The sequence below is a fragment of the Chironomus tepperi genome, unplaced genomic scaffold (genome assembly GCF_022539635.2).
Source record: "Chironomus tepperi strain 1889 unplaced genomic scaffold, CSIRO-AGI_Ctep_v1 contig_85, whole genome shotgun sequence".
NCBI lineage: Eukaryota > Metazoa > Arthropoda > Insecta > Diptera > Chironomidae > Chironomus > Chironomus tepperi.
In genome coordinates, this window is record NW_027226207.1 from 8,383,541 (window position 1) to 8,410,519 (window position 26,979).

Sequence of the window (26,979 nt, forward strand, 5' to 3'; positions counted from 1 at the left end):
CAAGCTCTGCCAACCCCTCAAACTCTTCTCACTTCTCCAAGCTTTTTTCACTTCTCCAAGCCGACTACCCTAAGCTTTGCCAACTGCCCCAAGCTCTGCTTATTACCCTAAGCTTTGCTCACTATCCAAAGCTCTGCCCACTTCTAAAAGCTTTGCCCATTTCTTCAAGCTCTGTCCATTCCTTCAAGCTTTACCCTTTACCATAAACTTTGCCCTATTCCCCAAGCTCTGACTATTACCACTAGCTCTGCTCACTTCCCTAAGCTCAGTCAAGCTCTACTCACTTCTGTTCTGCCGACTACACTAAGTTCTCCCCACTTCCACAAGCTCTCCCCATTCCTTTAAGCGTTACCCTTTACCACAAATTCTGCCTTTCACCCTTCTGTCAAATTCCCCAAGCAATGTCCAAAACAGAGTAAGACCTGGTGCCGAATTTCGATCAGTCAATCGACTTATGCTGCTCAGGATAGAATAATGAAGATTTACACACTTTTAAAGGATTAACATTTGATTTTTGAGGGTTACACAGTTTATTGGCTGAGGAATGAAGACAATCTATTGAATGACAAGTGCTTTTAGCAATTGAAACAAGGCTCAATGTCCCCTACCTAGGCTACGACTATGAATTATAGGACCTCAACATGCTACGTTGATATTCACACTCATATAGCCCAAATTCACTGTAAAATTCTCCAAAAAGCTCACCAAAATCTCATCTATGTCCCAAACACCCCCCTAATTAAAAGTTCCCATCCCTCGATCACTCCATTCAAGCTCATTTCCACATTTATCCAAAAAAAATCATTTAAAATTTAACACTCATTCCCATTTCATATTATTTTATCGCTTATATTAAAAAATTTGTTCATTTTTTCCTATTTTCAACTTAAAAAATGCTTGTTGGCGTCGCTCAACGAGTGAAAAACGTTTTTTGCACAAATTGAGCATTAAAATAGACATTAATTCATCCTGTACATTTATTCTCATCTCATTTATGCTTTAAAAAAAAATATTTCCCTCCCATGCCTTTTATATCACTTGCGGTTAGGGATATGTGTGTTTGTCATTTGTGAAAATGAAATGGTACTTTACCCCATATTTCTTTGTTGCTGGAAATTGCTCACTAAGCAATGAGTGCCTTTTAACTTTATTTAATGAGAACAATTTGATTAACAAGGAAGCAAAATTGTGTGTGTATGTGAATGCTTTGGATGGGTATACAGTATGAGTGCTTTAGTAATATTTTTTTTAATTTAATGAAGTGAACAGCAGGAATGAGAAAGTTTTTATTGGACTTTAAAAGGGAGGATTGTAAATTTGAATTGGCTTTTTTAGTTGAAATATTTAAAGAGCTTGATGAAGCGATGGTGAAAGATTTTTATGGCTTTTGACTTAATTATGGAGCTTTTGGAATGTAATGGGTTGAACAAACGATGAATTAGTCGTGGATTGTCCATTTTGAGCTATAGAATGCTATCAGGATGACTCTAAATATTGTGCATACTGCGGTCAAGTAAAAAGATACACTAAGGTCCAAATTGAGTTGAATTAAGACTAAACTGCACTTTGTCCGGTGTATAATTGCCTGATCATCAAGTCTATAGATGCATTCAGCATAATATCCATCTAATGTTGACCCCAACCCAACCTTCCCTCCCTTCTTGTCAATCTTTCGTCACTTAAACAAATAAAACAACCTTTTCTAAAACCAATACTTACATTTTGAAATTCTGGCGCGTTGTCGTTCTCATCAAGAACGATTACACTGATTGGCACTTGAACAAAATTGTCATTATCCGAATCACCAGATTCATTTACTTTATCCTTAATTGATACTAGAAATGATAAAGTTTCGTGAGTCTGTAACAAAAAAAAAAGATAGGAAAATATAAAAATAAAATAAGATTACGAGATAGGAAATAAAATTTATTTGTGTAATTTGATAAGAGTGGATTGATGAGATGTAGCAGAGTTGGTGATGGATGTTGTTATGTTGTACTTGTACTTGCTGTGGATCAATACAGCGATAACAGCTGTGTATTGAGCACTGGATAGAGAAATAAGGTTTAAGTGCGCTTTGTGTCATGATCCACAACAAGCTCCGGTAGCTCATGGGTAAGAGCATGTGATCTGAAGTCGTAGGATGTGGGTTCAAGTCTCACTCGAGCAATATTGTGTATAAGCTCTCGAGTATAAGGTTTCGAACAATTTAGTAAACACAGAAGCTTTTCAGAGATGAAGGAACTCAAATTCAAGTTCTACCTCCAAAAATCACTTCCGTCTACATCGGAATGTCCACAATCCATCCACCAACTCTTCAAAATCATCAAAAATCCCTTCATAAACAATAATAAAAATCAATTCACTTACCTCCCTATCTAGTTCTTTTACTAATTTTACATCACCGGTTACGGCATCAACTTGAAAATTTTCAGAGCCTATGAGACCAAATGTCACGTTACCGCCTTCCGGATCATAACCCTCCAGTCGATAAACTATTGAATCTAATGGTGTCATTTCAGATAATGCTAAATTATTCATATCCTGTGTGAATATTGGCGGTAAATTAACATTTCCAGAGGCTGTTGGGGAAATAAAGAAGAAAAGAAAAAAAAAATGAGTAAAAATGGAAATGAGAAGAAAATTTATTGAATGATATCACGCAGAAATAGATTTTCCAGCTATAATGGCGGAATGAGGAAGGATCTTTATGATAAAAATAATCGTAATGAATGTTTTTAAGTGCTTTGAATTATTTAATAGGGCAATGACTCGTCGTTTTATTGTGTACGGTTGTTATAATTGTAGTAATTTACTAACTCGAGGCTGTTTGAGGTAGAATTGATGAAAATCTCGGTGAAAATTTGCATAAAAAATTTGGCAAATTTGATTGTGGATTACGAATGGGGTTTGAATGACTAGATGCGACATTTTAGGTTGTAAATTTGACAATTGTTGATTAGTTAGTGATTTAATGACTGTTGTCTTTTGTAGGATATTATTTGTATGTCCACATCCTCGTCTGTTTTCTAGTTTATGTGACTTACTACTTTGGTTAATCAGTAAATAATGTCAACAACTAATCCAAGCGGAAAAACACGACCAGCCACATTTTTCACCATAAAAAAGGGTCGAAATAAGTCAGCATGGATCAGTTAGGACGTCTTAAACTTAATAAGGTGACGCAGCTGTATCCTAGCAAGCAAGTTGTGCTTTTTTCGTAATAGTCCTCTAGATCGAGTCCAAAAATTCCAAAAATTTTAAAGAAATTCCCTGTAATCTCGGTTCCTGTCTCGGTTCGAGTCATAGTCTCGATCCCGGTCTCGGTCCCAGTCATAGTGTCGATCCCGGTCTCGGTACAAGTCATAGTCTCGATTCCGGTCTCGTTTCCAGTCATAGTCACAATCATGGTCTCGGTCCCAGTCATAATCACGATCCCAGGTACGATATCGATTCCAGTCCCGGTATCCGTTCCAGTCCCGATCTCAAAAATTCCTCAAAACCGAGACTTCAAGAAACCCAATCAACAAACCTGTCAAATCATCAAACACCTCCCATACCCCCTTACCTTAAATACTCTAAATACAATTTCATCACCAATCCTATCAAACAAGCAAAATGTAATAAAAGGTCAGGAAAAATGTTTTTCCTTTCAAATACAGAATTTAATCATCATATCGATATGACCTAAAATTCTCTCATATTGACATGCCCAAAACAACCTCTGTCTTGTTCTCATTTTTCTCTGACCTGAAGCAATTTTTTTTAAATTCTTTTATGTTGAAAGTCATTGATTTGTAGCTTTAATATTGTTTATCAAAGCATTAAAGCATCCATAGAAGTGAAATCCTTTGAACATAATTTTTTTTGCATGTGATGCTTCATAGTTACTCACTGTAGCACGTGATGGGATTCAATAATGATTCATATAGTTTTTATTCATATTTTTTACTTCCATATCAACAATCATGCATATTGCAATATTGTTAATTTAATACTTTGTGACTTATTCTGATGAACTTTGTGTCTATTGTAGACATAGTAACGGAAAATGCTACAAAATCCATTGAAATTCAATACTCAAATGTGTTTTAATATCAAAAATCTTTATTAAGCGATAAATTACTTCACAGAATAGCATAAATTTGAGCTTGTAATGCAAAATTCTCGAAAATCATTTTATTATAATTGAGTTTCTATAAGCAAGCTGCATAAACAATTCCTAGAAAGTTTTACTTAAATATTCCGAGTAGGATAACAAATTTTATGATAGGAAGGAAGTCTGAGTCTTTAGAAAAAATCAAATTTGAAACAGTAATTTAAGAGCTAAATGTCCGTTACTCACGAGATTTTTTCGGGAAGTTAATAAATTATGTGGAATGTGGCAGAGATTTATTAGGGATTCCTTAAATTAAAGGACTTTGATGAGTTTTCAAATTCAGGACAGAGACCGAGAACAGGACTAGGACGGGGACTTAGACGGAGAATGGGACCTAAGATCAAGAAGATCAAGAATGCAGCCAAGACTGAGAATAAACCCGAGATTGAGAATGCAGCCAAGATTGAGAATGAAGCCAAGATCGAGAATACAGCCGAGACTGAGAATACAGCCAAGACTGAGAATGCAGCCGAAACCGAGAATGCAGCCGTCACTGAGAATAAACCCGAGATTGAGAATGCAGCTGAGATTGAGACAGCAGCCGAGACTTAGAATACAGCCGAAACTGAGAACGTGGTCGAGATCGACACTAAAAAGGGATACTTCTTGCGACAAATCTTAAGTACGAGACTGGAAAGTCTTGGATCGGTTTAAATGGATTGAAAATCCTAGAAAATTGAAGTATTTATATCCAAAAAACGGAGTAAGAGGAGGTAACTCAAGCCCCTTCTGACTACTTCCATTCCAAAGAGCTTCTTCAGTTCATACGTGCATGTCTCTCCCTAGAAAAGCTCTCCAGACAGTCTCAAACATAATCAGATTAAAGATGCATCTTTAAATCCTCCTACAGTACCTTTTTAAAGCTTAAAAAACTCCCAAAAAAAAAGTTTAAAAAAATTTCCATCGAAATAAAAAAGTTCACTTTAAATAAGAAGACAAATTTTCCAAAGCACCTGTCTTCGCACCGCATCTTATGTATGTGACACAAAAAAAAAAGAAGACACAAATTCATTTTTTTCTCTCTCTCGTTTTCATTATATTCAGCTCAGACATATCGCATGCGACAACAAATGAAATTATTATGATTTCTTTTTTTTGTGCTTTTCTTATTCAGATCCACAAAAAAAAAGAAGGAAAAATATTATTTCAACACATCGTAATACACAAATATTTCATGACGGCATCGGTGGAGGAAGACTTGAGGATGGATAAAAAAAAAATTTCACACCCGAGAATGAAAATAACTTTCTTTTTTTTCGCATGATACCCAAGCATATTATTCAGGGGTTCAAATATTTTGTTTCCTTTTTTTGTTGCCGTCTTCATCCTTTGCTGGTTGTGAACTTTCAGTGCTCTCTACTGCGTTTGGGAGAAAATGTTTTGCATGAAGTAAAGTTAGCAGAAAATGAGGATGAAGTTTTGGACTTAAAATTTTTTTTTGCTCTTTCAGCATTTAGTTTGGTATAAGGAAGGGGTGTAGCTTGGATGGTAGTTACTTTGAGGGTGTTAAAAAGAATTTAGAGACACATGGAACTAAAGAGCATTTACTCAGAGCTCTAAGTTGACTCGAATTTTGAATATATGTAGTCAAGTCCACTTTAGTCAACTTTTCCATACAAAATCCGAGTTTACTTCAAGTTTTGCATTTACTTAAAGGAATGTGAATTTTGGTAAAAGGATCCTGTACCGGTAGGTTCCTATTGTTTTCTAAAATAAGTTAAATTTTGTTAAATTTCAAGGGAGCAGTAAAAACACAGCTATGACGAAAATGCTAATGCTTGAGTTGGTCCAGAGGTTGGAGTATCAGTCAACCAATCCTAATGACCTCAGTTTGATTCCTAAAGTTAAGATCAAGTCGGATTTTGGGTGTTATAGTAGCTATCCGGATATCTGAGTGGTGTCAACTCAGTCTGTATGATTTAAAAGACACAAATTGAGGGTAGGTACGTTGAGTTACTCTAGGTCATGCGATTGATCAGAGTTCAGAATTCATTGTCTCCAAAAAGCAACCAAAAGCAGAAACTGAGGTAAATTTCGCATCAAAATCAAAGAAAATCTTGTTCAAATCTTTACATAACCAGTAGCAACCGCTGACAAAAAGCCTAAATCCTTACAATCCAAAAGCAAACTCAAATCCAAAATCCACATCTTAACAACGAATCGAATTTAGTGAGCATTTCCTCGCCCAACCATACTTTCCCATTACTTATCATTTACTTTAACTCTCCCTAGCCTTAACTTCATGACTTGCTAATTATAAGATGCATAAAATTCAAATTTCTTTAAAGCGAATAATAATCTAGTAAATGTAAAATTCTCTTTTCATTAAGTCAAGCATCTGTGAAAATACAGAATGACTTTTAAAATGCGAAAATGGAGGAAATATGAAAATTAAAATTATGGTTCGTTTGGTTTTTTAGTACAAGATTGAAGTGTTGCAATAGCAAGAAATACAGCAAGTCGAGATTTTAATAATTATGCACGAGTTTTTTTAGGAGATTTTTTAACCGAATTTTACAAGATTTTTTTTCATATTTGATGTATTTAAATTTAAGAGCTGTTAAAGAATCTATTGTTGGATTTGGTTTGATGTTATTTGGGTTAGGAGATCAAAGGTATGTATGGAATGCAGGTAATAAGTTTGAAAAGTTAAAGCATCGAAATTCTAAATGCGCAGTCATCAATCCGGCCTCAGGATTGCGTCACGCAATTTTAAGGTTATGCTAGTTACAGAAAATCACTTCCAGAAACCTTATTTTCGTGTCTATGACTTAAAAACTCCTGTTTAAGGATGCGGACTCTATCAAGCTGTAATTAGAACTCGAGGTCGACTCAGATTAAACATGACGTCAATAAGTTAACTGACTCATTTGACGCACTTTGCTATGTTTCATTTATTAGCATTGTTACTTAACTATCCCGAGCAACAGTACTGAATGAATTTGTGAGGAGAAAAGCTAAAAATCCGGACATAGTCGTGCAGTTGAGGGGAATTTCAGGTCTATTTTCTTCACAGACTCTTCTATAATTGATTCAAAATTGCTGTGAGGGATCCCTGAAGTTACATGGTACTCAAATGGTCGAAAGTCCGATTCCAAGCTGACTTTACTCGTGCCTTGGTTCGGATTTTGTTGGATCTTGTCTTGGACTGGAGACTAGTTGATTTGGAGATGGATTTTGGGGTCCATTTTACGCCATTTGCCTTTAGGGTTTGTTAACTATTGGCCAGAGCTCCGACTTCATTTAAAATTTGAGTCGACTTCGAACTCTGCTATCAGCTATTAAGCCGAACTAAAACGCAACTTTGAATCAACTCAGGATCCAAAAAAGCACCTTAAATCCCAAAAATTCATTAAAATTCCTTAAACTTTCCCCAACAAACGCCATAAACTCATTCACCTTCCCAAAGCATAAACAAATCTTCACATAAATATATTTACCAGCAAAAAATATGCTAATGCAATATAATTTTTTCCATAAATCCTACAATTTCTCTCATGAGAGATTTTCATCTGAACTTTTCACGCATTGATTTCACATAAAAAGCTCTTTTTCCATTCCTTTTTTCAAAAAAAAAAAAAGAATCTTGTTGAACAGCTAAATAAGTGCTTTTTAAAAATCACAAGCGCAAAAAAAAGCTCTTTTCAATTTTTTTTTTTTAAATAATTTTTCCTGTTCCTCGAATGTGTCGACAGATTTTCCACAACCAACAAAAGGGAATGAGAAAAAAGTGTAGTTCGGATGGCAACAGCAGCAGTTTTAAAATGTATTTATATTATTAAATTCAAACACACAAATAAATCCGGAAATTTATTTTCAACATATGCGAATATTCTACGCGAAATATATAAACATTTATCAGGCGAGGAAGTTGGGAAGCGGAGCAGTGGTAAAATAAGAGATTTTATCAGTTCGTAAGCTCCGGCTACATTATTGGTGTGAAAAAGCTTTTTTACTTCTTCTTATTTTTTTTCGCTTTTTTTGCATAATTTTTTCATAGGCTATTCTTCAGGAAATATGGGAAGTACTTAATGTTGGTATTTGCCCAGAACAATACAATGCGTTTGCAGGGGTGTCGCTTTGTTTCCATATAATGATAAGACGCGAAGTTGCCCTTACGTTCTCACAGTACCAAAGGCTGATTTCGATCCGGTCATATGAATGTCGCATTATCCAAAGCGACCAGAGCTTGCCAATCGAACTCAATCTAATTTCCCTTAGTCAGCCCATAGTAACACCAAACCACAATATAAATGCGCCTCTAACAACCAACAATTAAAGCCATCTTTTAATATCCCTTCCTTCCTTATTCACATCAACCATCAGTTCGTAAAATCAAAAAAAAAAAGGATGAAGAAGGAAGAAAAAAAATTTAAATTTCAAATTTTATAATATGAGAAAAACGAGGAGCCGTGTGAAATATGTGGGGTGCTAAAGAGAAGAGCCAGAATGAGACTGATGGAGATAGTGAATCCTCTTAAAAGGTAGAAATGGAAATGAAAATTCTATTTTCATATTTGTTTGTTTCTTTTTTCCTTAAAAAATAAAAAGATAGGAAAAAAAAATCCTCGAATGGTGATTGATTGTGTGCTTGTGAAATATGCAGATCTAAGTTCCATAAGGTTTGAAATGCTTAGGATGGGGATTGTTTGGAAGTTATGGCCAATGAAAATGGGATTTTCAACAAAGCTTGGCTTTATTTTAGACTCTAGCAGGCAAGGAGCATGATTTTATGATACAGAAGGACCGTAGTGTACCTGAAAGTAGCATCTATGCCCGGTTAGGGGGACACCGTCATCTAAGGCAACTCTAGTCGACTTTTCAATACAAAATCTGATACAATTTAATGCTCGATGGCTAAATTCAAGCAGAGCAGTCGTCAACAATTCTGAACAGTAGCAAAAATCTGTGTCAAATCTCATTTTATGCTGCTAAACAGTCAAGGTCACGTCATGACACATTTTTGTCGTCATCACGGTAGCATGACGACCATCTCAGTAGACATGAATCACAAAATCTATTCCCATCACAAGCACACAACCCCCCAAAACAAGAATGATACCTGACGATGAATAAAATGTAAAATTTAGTTCCGAAATAGACAGCTTGAAACTTTTTCTCTCCTCCTCAACAAAAAGAAAGTCCTTTTTACGCATGAAAAGCTTTTTTCATAAAATTTTGGAAATGAAATTTTTTTTCTGAGTATTTTATTACTCATGTTTGATGTTTGTCGTCATTGACTACCGTCAGTAAAATTGAATTGTGTTGGAGCTTTTTTTCCACAAATCTCATATGAATATTTTGTGAGATTAAAACCGTTATTGTCAAAATACTTGGAAATTATTTTTGAGGCAGGTAGGTACATTGGAGGAATGGAATTAATGGGGAATTGTTGAGTTGATTGTTTGAGGATGTATTTGACTTAGGAATCGGATTGGCTTTATTTTACATGCGATTTAGGTATGGGGTTTGGGATTTTGGGCAACACATGGCTCTTTTTAGAAGTCCGAGCGTTACATCATGAAGATGTTGCATTAGGACAAGGATTGACAACATCATAGTTATGATATGTTGCCCTGGAAGCTACGTGGAGTTTGATGACCATTACCCGAATGGTACAAGTCGAATAATCGATCGAAAATCCACAACCAGACCGGTTTGACTCTGGTCTGATGCCTGATTCGGTTTAAATCGTGTTATTCAGGTTCAAAAGATCACGCGGACGGCCCAAGTACTCATAGAAAGACACTGTTGATGGAAATGGTAATGCACTTAGCATCGGAAATTGGCAAGCGATTGTCAGCTTCAGACACAAACTAAGAAAGGCCATGGATCACAATTGATCCGTCTGATCTATTATATCCAGCATAGTATTCAAATTTAGACTCCATATGATTTCCTTATCTAGCTTTGCTTCATTTAACTCAGAAACTTATTATTCTTCCAAATTCCTTAAAGCAACATTTCCTTCAACTGCTCCATTAAATTAAAGATCTACAACCTCATTCTTCCTATATTCTCCATTATTCCTGCATCTTCAATTATACATACAAAAGCAATTTCATTCCCTAAGTTCTGTTATTCTTGCATACATAAAAAATAATTCAACATTGCATTACGATACAATAATAAGAAAACTCAGCAATAAAGCTAAGATGTGAAGTATGTTTATCTATGAATTTAAAAAGCAAATATTTAACTTACAATTTCTGATGGCAAATAAAGCAGCAGTCAGCAATAAAAGCAAATTTCTCGTATGTTGACTCATTTTCTATGAAGTTTAACAGTCTCTATATTTTTAACGTGAGTATGTATGTGTCGATAAAATCTCGTTCAACAGGAAGTTGAAGTTATGGGTGGGGGTAATAATTTTGTATCTTAAAATATTTTCGAGTTCATCTAGTTGTGAGCACCAAAAGCTTCTTCATTCCTCCTTCTGACTGTGTTCTTGGAAGTTTTTTATGTCTGCAAATAAAAATAAATAAATTTAATTAATTAATAGTGTATTTAGCAATTAATTCTATATTTTATCTACACAACATCCTTAATCACACACACATAAATGCACAACTACACACACAAAACATTTCAGTTCTAACTCAGTGAGCGTAACAAACATGGAAAGAGCTACTTGGTATACTATATATGTGGTAAATGGTAATATTTCTTTTAAATATATAGATGTGGGTAGACAGGTGGACATGAATATTTGAAAGTTTTTGTTTTGGAAGTTTTTCCGAAGCTTGTTTTTGATGTAAAATGTTAATATTAAAATTCAAAGAAAAATGTTTTGTGATTTTGTTTTGGGACGAAGGTTGCTTTGATGAATATCAAATTTTTTGAATTAAATTTTCATTTTTGATATTTTTTTGGAGAATTTTAATAATAGTATGCTTATTTTTGATGATGCTTGAGTTTCTTGGTATTTATTGTCCTAATATGAGCACTAAGGACTTGTTTTTAGTTCACTTTAGCCAGTAAATTTAATTAAATTCACATTTTGCAATTTTTTCTACTCAAAGGGCTTGAAACTAAGTTCGTCAAACTGAACGTCTCAAATTTGAATCTCAAATGTCCGTTAATTCAGTAAATCAATTTTTAATCTAAAAATTAAGTTGAAATCTATCAAAATTATAAAGAAATTGCCATTTTCAAATGAAATTTTCAAAAATATCCAAAAATCCAATCTCACCATTACCTATCCAATAACAAACATTCCAAAAATAACCTCCATCAATTCCCGTCTATCCACTGAATATAAATTTCCATCTCATTAAAATTTCAAATTTTTCTCCCCTTTTTTAACACAGAACGTAATCAATTTTCAAGCAAATATTTGATTTAAAACATTGATGAAATGATGCATGAAGCGGATTTAATGTTCAACTCATGCCTCGTGCCTTGTAAAAAAATGTTTCGATTCTAAACAAATCATTAATTAATCATCAAATAATTAAGGTCTTCTCGGAAAGTTTTCGGTTCTGATAAACTTGTGGTTAAAGTTACATGTGGCATAAGCGTGTAACGAGTTTACCGCAAAAGTTTTAGCTTGAAAAATGGAAAATAAAAGTTCTGGGAACATTAAAAGTTTTGAAATTTACGGATAGCTTGTATTTGGAAGTGGATGGAGATATAGTAAGCTTTAATATTCAGCATTAAGTCACATTTCCATGAAAAAAATCTATTTACATCCTCACAAAACCTTTAATATCATTCATTATTCATTTGAATTTCACACATTCAACATTAATCTCGGAAATGGATGTAGGTCATTAGGAATTGACGATTTTCTGCTTCAATGAAGTCAGTCATTTAATGTGATGTGTTATTTTTATGATCACATCCTTAAAAAAAGTGTTAAATGGACCATTTTAGGTGACATATTTAAAGTGATGTTTACAATTGTGATCATGTCTATGATTATGAAGGTAAGTGATTGGTAAGTTCTGGGCGCCCCGGAGTAAATTGTATGAAAAATTCCCAATCCCTCCACGTTCTGTTTTTTAAAGGCATCCTTCATTGCTGTTTCATGGTTAAACTTTCAAATATGGATTTGCGTTATAGAATTACATTTATTTGCAACTTTGTCCAAGTCATGGCGCCCCGGGTAAATGCTCTACTTTTCCTAAGTATGCTACATCTCTCAGAATTCAATGTCTGACTGTTTATTTTACATTTAGATGCATTTTATCATATTATATCAATGTATGGAAACCTTCAAGAAAAGAAAGGTATTTTCTGGGTTAGAGGTTAATCCAGGGTAGTTCAGTCAATAACCCAGCTACTCCTTCCTTCCTAAGGCATCCTAAACTTTTGTCATGACTTCTTGTTCCACATCATTTTAGTACAGCACCTCAACCCTCCTGTACAAATTATCCCCAAACTCTTTTCATGTATCATTTTAATCCTATTTTTTGCCATAAAAATTTCATTAGCTAATGACATAAATTAATCCCAACCTACAAATAGAATTCTTTAATTCTTTCCTAACATCCTGCGTACATCAAAAGATTCTTTTTAATATGTTTTCATTAAATAATTTGCTTTTAACATTTCGCACACATATTTCGCAAAAACCGCACGTGTTTTCATTTCCTCACTCTTCTCCCTATTTTATTGAGATTGAATTTTCAAATCCACAACAATTCAACTGTAACTGACATAAACATTTCAAAAAAATAGAGAGAGAATTCTCGTAAATTGAATTGATTTTTTGGTTAAATTTATTTGCAATCGGTGTAAATGGATTTTATATTTTTGTTCATTCTATTAAATCCTAACTTTTTTAGGGATATTTGGTGTTTTGGGGGGTGGGGTGATGAATTTGATAGTTTTAAATGCTTTGGATTTTGTGACTGATTGTGTAGCATGTGGACGAGAGAATTTATTTAGTGATGAACCAAATGAATTTTTGGTTTATTAGAATTGTGGGTTCAAAGGTTAAGAGCTGATGGGGATTTATTTCATTTCCTAGTGGAATAAGCTGCAATTGGTCGATCCTATGGCTAAATATGAACTTGACACTTAATGGCAAGCTATACAAATGTTGAATTTATAACCCAGAAGGTAAATTATCATAAATATGGCTCAAGCACAGCATTGAACTCATTTTGTGTCATGTCTTTGTCTAGATCAGCTTTTTATCGGCCAGACAAGAGGCATTCTGATGAGTATGCTTGCAAAATTGAGTCTGCTCAATCATATTTCTTAAATATTGCTCATAAGTACACTAATTTGGGTGAGTATGCTGATTGTCTATTAAAGTCATCGATCTACAATATCCTAATGTACCATAAGCAGGAATCACTGCATCTATAGATGCCCAGGAGCTACATTAGCTACTATAGATGCCCAGGAGCAGCATAAGCATCTACAAAAGCTAGTCCACCATTCAATCTACTTCAATTCTATCTAAAATGCCACTACATCAACCATCAATCCTAAAATACATCCAAATCACATCAAATCTCTCAAAAAAAAAAATTATTTCCATAACACAACAAACCCCATATCATTCAACCCACAACATCAGCATGACTTTTAACAAAATACATTTTTGTTTTGTTTTGTTTTGCGTATATTTCCGTGAAAAAAAAATTTCCACTTTTTTTTGTGAGTGAATAATAAATAAAAATGAAATAGAGTGAAATTTGAAATAACAGCCAAGAATGAAAATCATTTCAATCAAATTTTCACTCTCGTTTATTGGAATTTATGGGATACAAAAGAGAGAGGCAACATCAGCAAAAAATGTTTTCATTTATTAGCAGGAAAAGAAATTTTTTTGAGGTGGGTGGAATGAAAATTGATGGAAGTAATGAAAATGTTTTGGGATTAAGTGGATGTTATGACTTTTTTTTGAGCGCATAAAGGTGGGGATTTGATGGATTGTGTCAATTTTAGATCATCAAGTTCTCAAAATCATCAAAGATCTTCATAATTAGTTCGAGGCGGATTATGATTGGACTACATGGATGTTGACTAAGGATGACAATTTACACTACCGAATCATTCCAAATGACATAACATAATTGCTAGGAGTCGTTAAGTCGTCATACAAATGTATTACTGTCGTAAGGACGTCATTCGACGTCAAAATGACATGGATGTGCCCTAAAGATATCTAGACGACTGTTTACAGCCTTATTTAGATAGCAAACAATCAAATTTGCTTAAATGTGTCTCTTGGAACTTAAAACTTGGCCAATGCTATCATTAGGCAGCTATTTGAAAGCCACACTTCTACTACTTTGTGACATTCGAGTGTTTAGCTTGAAGTCAAGTCAACTTAAGTCAATAAATCATTCTGTTTAGTCCTGTTCCACTTCAATCTCTCCAAATCATCATCACGTCAAGGACAATCCGCATCTCCATAAGCCCTCCATCATTTCCACATCACCCAAGTAAGCTTCAAATAAATTCTCACCATAAATTCAAAGCAGGATATAAAGCGCGAAGTGTGAGAATACAAAAAAAAAATATAATTTTTATTGTGACGTTAATGGGAAAAAATGAATTAATTTTCATACGTTATGTACAGTTTTTGTGTCTGTATGGTGCTGATGACTGTACATTGAGGTTGCAAAATTAAATTACATCAAGTCACAATCTATGGTAATAATAATGTCACGAGGAGAATTGTGTGAGGATTTTGATGAGTTTTTGGGGAGGGGAAATTGGATTTTATTTGATTGGATGGGATGATTGACCTTTGCTTATTGTGGCTTAGTTGAGGATTGAGTCGGAAATTTGGGAAATTTTTGAGTAGAATTTTTCTGTATTTTTTGGAATTTTTCGAACGAAAGCTTGAATTTAGGGACCAAGATCGAGACAATCATGAGAAATTTAGATCCAATCTCAAGGACCCTTACTAGCTGCTCTGTACCCACAAAAAAGCCCTTAAATCCACACCAAAAATCTCAAATTCTCTCCAAAAAAGCCCAAATATCCTCAAAATTCCACCCAAAATTCACTCAAGGACTCAAATTACATTAAAGCGGATTTAAAGCACAAGAATCCACCTCAATACCAAAAAACAAGAAATAAAATATGCTTTACAGGGCAACAATTTTATTAAATTTTTTTAATCCACTTCCAAATATGCACTTATGTGTGAGAGATTCGCTTTCACATCGTCGCCGTAGGCGAATTAAATTCAGAGCTTTTTTTTATTCAACATCTGCTATCTTTAATGCTCTCCACCGCTGGTAGAATATACTCTTCATTTTCCACTCATGCATAAACTTGATCCACACACATGTACAAGTCACAAATCACACAAAATGTACCTAAATTAGCTTTTTTTTTTCTTAGTCAAGCTTGCCACACAAAAAAGATGAGAAGTTTTCGTTCTTTTTTTTCATCCTTCGACTTCCTACTTCTTTTCTATCCATTAAAACATTTATAGAGGTAGAGAGGAACATAAAATGAGGATATGTTATGGAGAATCGAGGCATCCTAATGTTTTCCATTCGAATGCACAAACGGACTTGCCTGTCTGAGCACAATACATGGGCAATAAAAGGATGGAAGTCAAAAGGGAAGGGAACTTTGAGGAACTTTGAATTTTTGAGGAGAAGTTGGTAATTGTGACTTGCTATTTGAAGGTAGGTCATGGACATTGCTAAATCTTACACTATACTCTTAAGCAACTTATAGTCCATAACCTAAGGCTTGAAGTTTATATCAATATCAAGACATTGATGTAATATCCTGGCAGTAAGTAAATGCAGCTACGTCCCCAAACAGTTCGGCTTGTTCGTGTGTATTAACAGTAAGACGCATAGTTGCCCTGACGCACCATGTCAGCTGATTTCGACATTTATATTGGATGAAACCATGAGTTCGTCTTATAGTACCACACGGAGTCAGTCTATAGTAAGTTGACCCGATATATGGCTTAATACTGCACTTAGGCTGTTGATAGAGACAGTGAAGCTCTTGGTATTGACATATGGCAAAGGACAGCCAGCTATAGACCTAGTTGTAGACGTCAACTGAAAAGAGTCATGGATTACTGTTTATATGTACGATCAGTGAAGTAAATATGGTTTATTCTAGGATTTGAACTCTGGTTTTCAATACCATACCATGTACTATGTAACTAGATGACCTAACCACCCAGCCACAGGCATCACTTTTCATGCTATTGTTCAGTCGCTTACTTCAGACCACATTCATGACCATACAACTATACATTCCCATCCCTTGACCAAAACAAAACTGAAACGAACTTATGATTTTCTCTCAGTGATTAACGAAGCGAAATGATAAACAAAAGGGAAAGAATCTGAATCCTTCTTATTCCTTTAGCTCTGGTAAAATGTTTATTGAATTTTTTTACCATCTTGTTTTGCTTGCCTTCTTATTCATCTTCATGCCTGATTCAGTTTACTTCAGCTCTATTGTTTGTGAGCGCATGAATGAGAATGTAAATATGGATATATATATATATATATATATATATATATTATTTGAATTGTGATGGGATATTTAGGCAGTAAGGAAGTTGATTGCTGAACCCGTTCTCATTCGTTTTTATTATAATTGGTGATGTGGCTTTTACTTCATTGTTGTAGATTGAGGGGATAAAGAAGCATAGGATGGGCTTGTATATGGTTGAGAAAATTTGAAGCTTATATGCTTGAAGAAATTGGAAGTTGATGGAGAGGATTCTGGGAATTTTTTGAAGGATGAGGGGTTGTTCTATGTAGTTATTGAGGTTGATCTGCATAGTTGAACAAACAAGGAGCATGCTCAATTATATTGATTGAGTATACTCGATTAAATGAGGATTATTAAGGATAGCTAACCATTTTCAGTACATAGCCCTAAGCCACAGCTTGAAACATCTTTAAAGTTGGAGATTATCAGTAAACGGACTTCAAGTCATGCGAAACTCATGAAATAGCCAGTTGCCTATCTTTGTATGGCTCATCATAGATTTTAGGCCATTACTTCGTCAATATATTGACAGCTTAATGTTAAAATGGCAATAAAGTGCCCTGAAGTCTGTTTTTGGTCATTTTGAATATCCTGAATGACACAAATTAAGAAGGTTCAACAACAGAGCATAGATGGTTGCCAAATGGTAGCCATATTGATGCCACATGGAGGCGACTTCCATTTTCTGGTATATAAATGAGTTATTACGCCTTAATAGCACCATTATGGAGTCTTCTTCATTTGTATCGCTCGGATGTAATACTGTACTTAATACTGGCGATTGACAAGCTGTACTTAGCGATAAAACAAGCTTCAGGTGTCATCATTAAAAAGACATGAATCACAATTGATCCGTACGGACGTGGAAGTAATTAAAACATGCAATTTGCAGCATCATTTCTCTCGGGTTTCAATTTTATCATAGTAACTAGAACACATCCAAACTGGCAGAAGATTTCGAAGGATAGAGTTGTCTTCAGACATTCCCTACGCACGGCAATGGGCCCTCGTGCGCCCCAGCCAAGGAAATAAGAAGTAAGTAAATAGAACACATCTCTAGAGACGAGTCATCAACTAGCAACAATTCAAAATTCCAAAGAATCAAAGCAACAATCTCTGCATTCATATCTCGCATCCAATTCTAAGAACAAGTTCATCGCATTCCAAAACAGCCCAAAAATCCAAAACATATTCAATGAACGACAACAACAGTCCTCAAAAACAGCTTGTAATCCCATCCTGAAATAATGGTAAATGTTTATCTTTTGCCATACATATTGCTAGCATGAGTAAGCCCAGATAATCCAACCACAAATGTGCTTAAATATAAAAACAACAAATAAAAAAAAAAAGATTCAGCTTGTTTTCTGCCACATTTAAATTAAAAAAATATATAGTATGAGGAAATGAGACAATTTTACATATTGTACACAAGTTTTTCATCCTTTTTACCAAGAAAAAATTCCACTTTTTATTTTAAATACAATGGGAATATAAAAACCACAATAATGGTGATGTTTCAATTATCATTATTAAGTGAATACATTTTAAGGACATTTAATAATTTATATGTAATTTATATTTATCCTGTTTACCACTGATGCTGCTGCTACTGCGCAAATTTATGCAAATCATTAAATGAGATGGTGAAATTTATTGGGTTACGTGAAATTAATGACGCATTCAATTAATGAATGGATGGAGACTAAAGAGTTGTGTAATGAGATAATGAGCTTGAGGGTGGAGTTGTTTAAGGAATGGATGTTTATGGGTGATTTTAGAACATAACCAGAGGATAGTTGAGTATATGATTGACGAAAATCATTTAATTTGCTTACTTATAGCAAAGTGAGTTCGAAAATTAAAGTGAGTTCGATTCCCAAGATTTCGTGTTTAAAATTTGAAAAACCCTACACTAGGCCAGCGTAAGCAGTCGGTATAAAGCTAAATTTGTCATAAATCGGGTAACTAATCAAAAATCCGTGTCAATGCATCGGAGTGTCTTATGATCGAATTCGGTTTAAATCAAGTTTGACTCCATAGAGTCACGCCAGTCAGGTATCAGTTTTTGAATCAATTACTTGGACAATTTGGCACGATGCCCACAAGTCACATTCATTTCAGGTTTTTTTGATGTTATGTGCCATTTACGCTAATCAAGTCTGTCAAATGTATGATAAGTGTTGTAGCTTAAGTGTCGTGTAGACAGTACGACTTAAGAATAACCTAGTAAATTCTGATTTTGGTCCATTTTTAGGGTAAAAAATGTTATTTGCTGTATGATAATGTTCGGGAATGAATTCAGCTATAGCTCAATACGTCTAATATTTTTATTGAAATTATCAAGACTTCCCTTAGTCACCTCCCTTACTAACTTCTAGATACAACAATAATTCAACTCATTGAACATCCTCCCTTCCAACCCAATATTACTATGATGAACCATCGAACAAATTTCCCAAATGAAAGAAAATAAGCTCATTTAATGCATTCAAAAGTCATGAATTATGAAATGATAACGACTCATTATACGAACAATATAAATTTGGATATTCGTTTTATATTTAAAAAAAAGTTATTTCCTCTGTACATTTTCAGCCATCACTGCACATTTTGTGGATGGTTAAAGCAAAATGTAAATAATTTAATGGTTACACAAAAAAAAAGTTATTGTCTGAATGGGGCAGCTTTTTTGTGGATGCTTGCAACAGAAAGGAAAATGAGGTTCATCGAACTTATTTTTTTTGTTGCCATTCCTCATCCTACTCAGCTTTTATGATGATGAATTGAAGAAGCATTAAATGAGAATTATTTTTTTTTTTCTGGTATTAAGAGTTTGTTTGTGGAGATGATTTAATAGATTCAATTTGGTAGGAATTTATTGGCAATTAGAAATGAGTGGAGATTAATGGAAATTGTTCTTGGAATGGAAGTTTTTGGATTGAATGTTGGAGATTTTGGTTAGTTTTTGGATGAATCGGCTTTAAAGGGATGGTTGCAGGCTTCAGTTTTAATTCATACAGTGAGTATGTGAATTGTCATGGTCAGTTTCGAACTTAGGATCTTCTCTCCTTCTCTCCTTCTCTCCTTCTCTCCTTCTCTCCTTCTCTCCTTCTCTCCTTCTCTCCTTCTCTCCTTCTCTCCTTCTCTCCTTCTCTCCTTCTCTCCTTCTCTCCTTCTCTCCTTCTCTCCTTCTCTCCTTCTCTCCTTCTCTCCTTCTCTCCTTCTCTCCTTCTCTCCTTCTCTCCTTCTCTCCTTCTCTCCTTCTCTCCTTCTCTCCTTCTCTCCTTCTCTCCTTCTCTCCTTCAAATGCGTAACGACAAATTACACGAAAATCATCCATCGACCCATTAACATCAGAACATCAAACTCCAAAAGCTTTTAATAATCCTCATCATCTAGTAAGTCCTTCAAATATCACAAATTCAATAATCAGTTCACTTCGACAAACATACAAAATAGCTTTTTCAAAATCCACCCTGAAGCTCAATATTGGATTCACGACTCAAATTCAATCAGTGCATCTATCAGAATCTTTATTAAGCATACTCGCTATCGCTTCATTTGAAATGAATATTGACAATCTGTTCTTTACAGTATTGTCGAGAATGGTAAAATCATTGCTGACAATTTGCATGAAAAGTGAATTGGATGTCGCTTACGATTTTTATTTATTGGATGTGCAGTCGTACGAATGAGTTTTGTTGCTGATTGACCGTTGTTTGATTTTTCGATGACAAACTTGGTTCCATGACAACATTCCAAGATTACATCGACAGATGTATTTTATTGCCTTTATTTTATCATGATGAGCAACTATTGCATTTTATTGGATATAAATTTATGAAAATTCTATGTCAAATGCTGCATAAATTGGCATATCAAATAGGAATAAAGTCCCCCTTTTTTTCTTAAAACTTTCTGTTTCCTTCTTGTTCCTCATTTTTCCGCTATTTTCGTAGTAGACAAAAAAAAATGAAAATTCCTGTACGTAAATGGCAAATAAATAAATGCATGATGTTTATCGCAAAAGAAGAAGCATGATAAGAATGAATACGATCATAAAAAGCAATCATCTTGAGAAGTAACAGCAACAACTTTTCTCTCTACTTTTTGGTGTCTTTTTTATTATTGGTTGTTTTGGTTTTGGGTTGTTGGAAGTGAGTTTTATTGGTGAAAGTTTGTCTGTCTAAGATGGAATAAGTTTGAGTAGTATGATCTGAGGTGACATAAAGTTGAGAAGCACACTTGTATAATTTATGGAGTACATTAGACGTTGTTATTAGTCAGGTATGGTGAAGTATGTAATAGGAACACTTGTGAATCGAGCGGTACATCTGTAAATCGAGCGCTACACCAGAGAATCGATCGGTACATCTGCAAATCGAGCGACATTACTGAGAGTCGAGCGACACACCTGAGAATCGAGCTGGACATTTGAAAATCGAGCTGGACATCTGAGAATTGAGCTAAAAAGGGAATCGAACGGTTCACAAGAGAATCGAGCAGTAAATCTGAAAATTGAGCGGTACATTTAAGAACCGAGCAAAACACTTGAAAATCGAGCGGTACACTTGAGTATTGAGTGGGACAATTGAGAATCGAGCGACATTGCTGAGAATCGAGCGAAACATTTGAGAATCGAGCGACTCATCTGAGAATCGAGCAGGAAATCTGAGAATCGAGCGACTCATCTGAGAATCGAGCGACTCATCTGAAAATCGAGTGACTCATCTGAGAATCGAGCGACTCATCTGAGAATCGAGCTGGACATCTAAGAATCGAGCAAGACACCTGAAAATTGAGCGGAACATCTGAGAATCGAGCGACTCATCTGAGAATCGAGCGACTCATCTGAGAATCGAGCGAAACACTTGAGAATCGAACCTCATACCAAAAAAATGAGCGAAGTACCTGAGAATCGAACGACATTACTGAGAGTCGAGCAAAGCACCTGAGAATTGAGCGACAATCCAGAGAATCGAGTGGCATTCCTGAAAATCGAATGGTACCTTTGAGTATCGAGCGGTATACACACTAGAATAGCATTTAGACCAAAAAAAGCGTTCTGATCCCACCTCAGTCACCATGAACTCTTCCCATTCTCGACATAAGCGACAGAGTGAGCAGAACAAAGCGACAGAATGGTGAACAAAATATTTTTTGATAGCATTCATCGTGGCAAGGAGAAAAAACCTGAAATCTATTTAACATATAAATTGCAAATTTATTGCGTACCAAAAAAAAAAAAAATGATAATGTAAATTTCAGTTCTTGAAGTCGAGAAGAAATGTGAGTCACTGCCGCTATCTTATTTCTCTTCAAAAGGAATTCCAAATGTGTTTTCTTTCCTTTCTTTTTTTGCTGCGGTATAGCTTTTCTTATTCTTATTTTCTGGGCAATTTGAATCAGTTGTCTCTTTCAAGCAGTGCCATATTTTCAAGAGCACTAGAAAATGAAAAAATACATATATTTTTTTTTGCAAGCGAAAGCATAATATTTTGTAAATATAGGAGAAAATATTTTTGTGTATGTGCGTATATACATCTATTATATGTACCTTTTGCTCTAGTGACTTCGTAGTCAAGAAAACAAAATTGAAATTTATTGAAACGACAGGCAAAAAAAACGTACATGTTATGTACAAAATGTGTATGTGATTGGGACAAAATTGTACATATGTGCATGGTGGGGCTCAAGTATATTAAAGTAATGGAAGGGAATTATGGAGTTGGATTGTTGGATGGTTGGATGAATGGGGAAAATGGGAAGAGGAGGAGAGGAGGAGAGGAAAGTTGTCATGGGGTATGATCAGTTGTTTTGGGACTATTTAGACTTTTTGATCCAGCCATCAGTTCTTGCACTGTGGCAACCTTATCAGGGGTGCATCTAGGGCTCTGTTGGGTAATCTGGGTTTCATGGTACTCTCCAAAATTTTTGGGTACATTGTACGGTTTTACTAGAGGCTTATCAATAAAGTGTTCCCTGAAAAACATACGGTTGCCCACCACTGATCTAGGAGAAGAAGAATAGTCGATGGTAAAGCTTCAAATTCCACTTTAGAAAATTGAGAACAAATTCCAAAAGAACTCCTTATTCGCCATAAAAACTAGATGAAATCAGCTCTCATAGTGCAAAATGCCATCAGAGCCAAGGACCATGTTGCAGCCTAACCTCCGGAAAACTCAAACTACCATGAGATGCTTTGCTATATTGTCCTAACAGTGAGAAAACAGACTATTATGGCGATCTAAATGCCTTAACAGACAATATGCACAATGTAATGCCGTCAAGCTAGCTTGTAGGAATACTCATTGTATGTTAGGAACATCCACTCATAGAATTGATTCCTACCAAAAGTCAACAACTCAAAATCATCACATGCAATATTCTCCCTGAACCAAACATCACTTCCAAAAAGTCCCCAAACCATATGAGGTTTAGAAAATTTTACGGCAGAAAAAATATTGTTTGTGGAGTGTGGCTTAGATTGATATTTTTTTTTTTTTTTTTGTTGTCTTGTATGAATCTAAACTTTTGTTTATTTCAAAGTTCTTCAAGTGTTACAATAAGATTAATTCTTTCGAAAAACTCTCTCAAAGGATCAACAACAAAACCGCATGCTTTTAAAAATTGTTGGTTATTTTTCTATTTTTGTTTGTTTCTAGTTAAAATGTTGAGGATTTCATTAGGAATTGTTAATTAATCAACTTTTGCCATCTTTTTGAACAATATTTAAGTTAGAATCTGGTTTAAAAATAGCTAAATATTGAAAAAATCTCAAAAAACTTTTTGAGGTGGACAAAAAAAATTCAAATTTAAAAAGTTCGTTAGCAAAAATTCATTATTATCGCCATAAAAAATCTCATTTCCGGAAAAAGCACCTTCATCAAATATATATCCACGAATCTCATTTTGTTCTTTCATTTAAATGTGTTTATGTATACACGAATGTGTATCATGTCTAGAGAAATAGAAATGGGACGCATTTTGTACCTTTTTCATCTTCTTCTTACGTCTTTTATGCCTTTTTTTCTTAAAAAAATGACTTAATGGAAACTTTTCGTTTTGTATCTTCATTTCAGTTCCTCCTCCTCCTTCCCCAATTCAGCTATCCCTAATCTAATGCCTCTGCCTGAGGACATTTATTTCGTACATGAAGGAGGGAAAACACGTTAAGAATATTCATCATTTTCATTCTATTTCCTTTTGCCGTCGTGCAAATTTTTTTTTTTACATCGCTTTGCGTAATGAAAAGGAAACGAGGAATATAAAGCGCAGATCGTGTCACCTCGCGGTTCTGTTTTAATAAATAAAAAATTGCTCACAGCTAGTGAAATGACATAATATTCTGCAGAATATACTCATTTATAATGAAAAATGAATAACTAGTTTATCATTTATATGCACAAAATATGCTGTTTAATGACCTCCGTCATGTGACATGACATCCTATTTTTTTGGATGGTAAACTAAAATTTGGATTTTATGCAGATTTATAAATGCACATCTAAAGTGCTTAATATATTAATGTAGGAATAAATAATTAGTTAATTAATATATAAACAAATACAATATATTGTAAATTAGATAGAAATTCGCAATGCAGTGTGGTTTATGATGGAGTTAATTATATTTATTGCAAGTTTTTGTGGTTGTCGTGAATTTTTGTGTTTATTTATTTATGAATTGTGAGCAAAATGGGATAAAAATTTGCGAGGAATGTAATCAAAATAACCTTTTTTGTAATTTAAAATTTTTAAATTTCAAAAATTTGTTAAATTTTTAATTCTCACAAATATTTTTAGGGTAAAATTGGGTAAAATTGACCAAAATTCACAAATTAAAATTTAAAAATTGAATTTTGAAAATTTAAAAATTGAATTTTAAAAATTTAAATTTTTTGAATTTTAAAAAAATTAAATTTCAAGTTTTAAATTTTCAAAGTTTTAAAAACCGTAAAAATTTTCAAATTTTTAAAATAAAACTATTTCAAAATTCAATTTAAAATTCACCATAACCTCAAATCTAAATATAAATCTGACCTATATTCTCTTAACAACAATTCAAATTCAAATTTGAGTCTATTTTAAAATATCTCATTCACAAAATTAGATATAAAGCCAATCAATCCAAGCTCAGCCTACACTCTTCAACATCCTAATTGCGTTTTGTCTAAATATAAATGAAATCCATTTAAAATTTGATTGAAATCAACAAAATGTCTAAAATTTTGTTATCTTCAAAATACACACAAAACAAAAAAAAAATTGAAATTTATTGAGTTGAATCCAACAAAATAATCCATTATCAATAAGAGATAAATTGAAGGATGGAATTGATTGATTTTTGTGTCTATTTTCAGTCTCATGAGGCTTTTCACAAGGTCAGAACAAACATCATTTTTTTGTTTCTATTTACTCATGTGATGTGTAGGCAAAAGATTGTTTTTTATATGGGTTAAGGAGGACTTTTAAGAGTTGTCAACAATTTGTGATATTGGATATATTTGATAATTTATTTGTATTTACTTGTTGATGAAGAAATTGTGCAATTGTTTTATTTAAAGTTCGAGATATTTGAAATAAATAATTGATATTGGAATTTGAAGATTTTTTGTGGTTATTGGGAGCATTTAGAGGTTATGTTGGGGTTAGAGCTGTGGTGGGTAACCCGCAGCACATAGGTGTTAGTGAAATAGCATAAACCGTATGTCGTGTGCGCCAATGTATACCAAGGTTTGCCGCGAAACATGCAAGGTTGCCCACCACTAGGTCTGCTCGACTGCCACATCCTTAACTTCCCATAATATCCCCAAAAAAACCTTTAAAACATCCAACAAACCCCCCAAAAACATCAAAATTTCCTCATAATCTTGTCTGGGTCAGCATGACTTCATTTGCTTCCAATTTGACCTTTTTTAATGTTTAAGCAAAACAAATATAAGATTAAAATGTCGATTAGTATTACAAAATATCCCTTGGGTATTGGCCTATATATTTTAAAACTTAATCTCGATTCCATTTCCAAGAAAATATATGTGGCACCTGGGAAAATTTTTAAGATAAGCTAAATCTCTTATCTGCATTTGACATCTAGTCCCAATTTTTTTTTTGCTACAATATGGAAGTATTTTACTTATTATGTACGGCTGTGAGGTGTGAGAGGTTAAGAGCGGCATGATATGGGATTTCAATTTCATTTTTGACTATGGGCCAGTAAGCAATATCAAATGTTGCAGAAATTGAATAGAATTTGATCGTTTTTGGCAATTGGATGTCAGTTGGATCTAAGTATACTGCTGTATACTCTAAGTATACTGTCGTATACTCCCGTATACTCTCGTATACTCTCGTATAATCTCGTATAATGTCGTATAATCTCGTATACTCTCGTAGACTGTCGTTTACTCTCGTATATTCCGATTTACTTTCGTATACTGCCGTATACTCTCGTATACTGCAAGTATACTACCGTATACTGATCGACAATGTGTCAATGTGGCTAAACTGGATATAATCAGCACACGACCCTCAATTTCCTGTTCTACATGACAAAATTGTCAAATATTTGACACAAATTTACATCCAGACCAGATTTCCTTTAACATTAAATTCCAAAATCTCATTCATTGTTTTCTTAGGACACAGACACAACTCAAACAATCCACTTAACAAAAATAGAATCAAAATCGTAAGGAACAAAACAAAAAAAAATCTGAAACTTCCACCTCCACAGCCATAATCGCTTTAACGAAACCAATAAAATTGACTTGAATTCCTTCAAGAGAGATAAAATAAAGAACTGCTATACATTACATGCATATCTACATACATGTGATTCTGTACATATTGTTGTTTTTAAAATGAGGATAAAATCGCATTAAAAAGAAAGAAATAAGGAACAAAATTCAATAAATTCAGAAATTATTTTCAGTTTTTTCTTCGTTTTGCATTTTTTTGTTTTGTTAAAGTAGCGGGCATAAGGAGGAGAGAGAGAAAAAAATGTTTATAATGATAAATTGTTCTCTTTTATATAGGCATTGTTAGGATGTACTTGTTAGCTGAAATTGTTGTAGAAGAGACAGTGGAGGTGGAAATTTGAATTTTGTCGGATTAAGGAAGAAAGTGAATTTTTTGATGCAGTTCAGCTTTGTAAATTGTAGACTTTTTTTGCAGTTCAGCTTCAAAATTGTACAACTTTTGAGCAGTTCAGCTTCAAAATTGTTAAACTTTTGAGCAGTTCAGCTTCAAAATTGTAAAAATTTTCAGCAGTTCAGCTTCAAAATTTTACAACTTTTGAGCAGTTCAGCTTCAAAATTGTTAAACTTTTGAGCAGTTCAGCTTCAAAATTGTAAAAATTTTCAGCAGTTCAGC

At 34.1% G+C, this 26,979-nt stretch overlaps 1 protein-coding gene across 3 annotated transcripts in view; it reads right to left on the minus strand.

Moving 5' to 3' along the window:
- Cad87A (cadherin 87A) overlaps positions 1 to 26,979 on the minus strand; it is a 111,407-nt gene that overhangs the window by 52,442 nt on the left and 31,986 nt on the right. For 2 of the 3 annotated variants that reach the window (XM_070634248.1, XM_070634246.1), the window contains exons 2-4: positions 10,364 to 10,624; positions 2,371 to 2,582; positions 1,720 to 1,860 (exon numbers count right to left, since the gene is read on the minus strand). In XM_070634248.1, coding sequence (XP_070490349.1) covers positions 1,720 to 1,860; positions 2,371 to 2,582; positions 10,364 to 10,427 — 417 coding nt within the window. In that variant the 5' untranslated portion in view covers positions 10,428 to 10,624. Of the gene's footprint in view, positions 1 to 1,719; positions 1,861 to 2,370; positions 2,583 to 10,363; positions 10,625 to 10,694; positions 10,720 to 26,979 lie in introns of those variants that run through there. The other variant, XM_070634247.1, reaches the window with a different exon arrangement.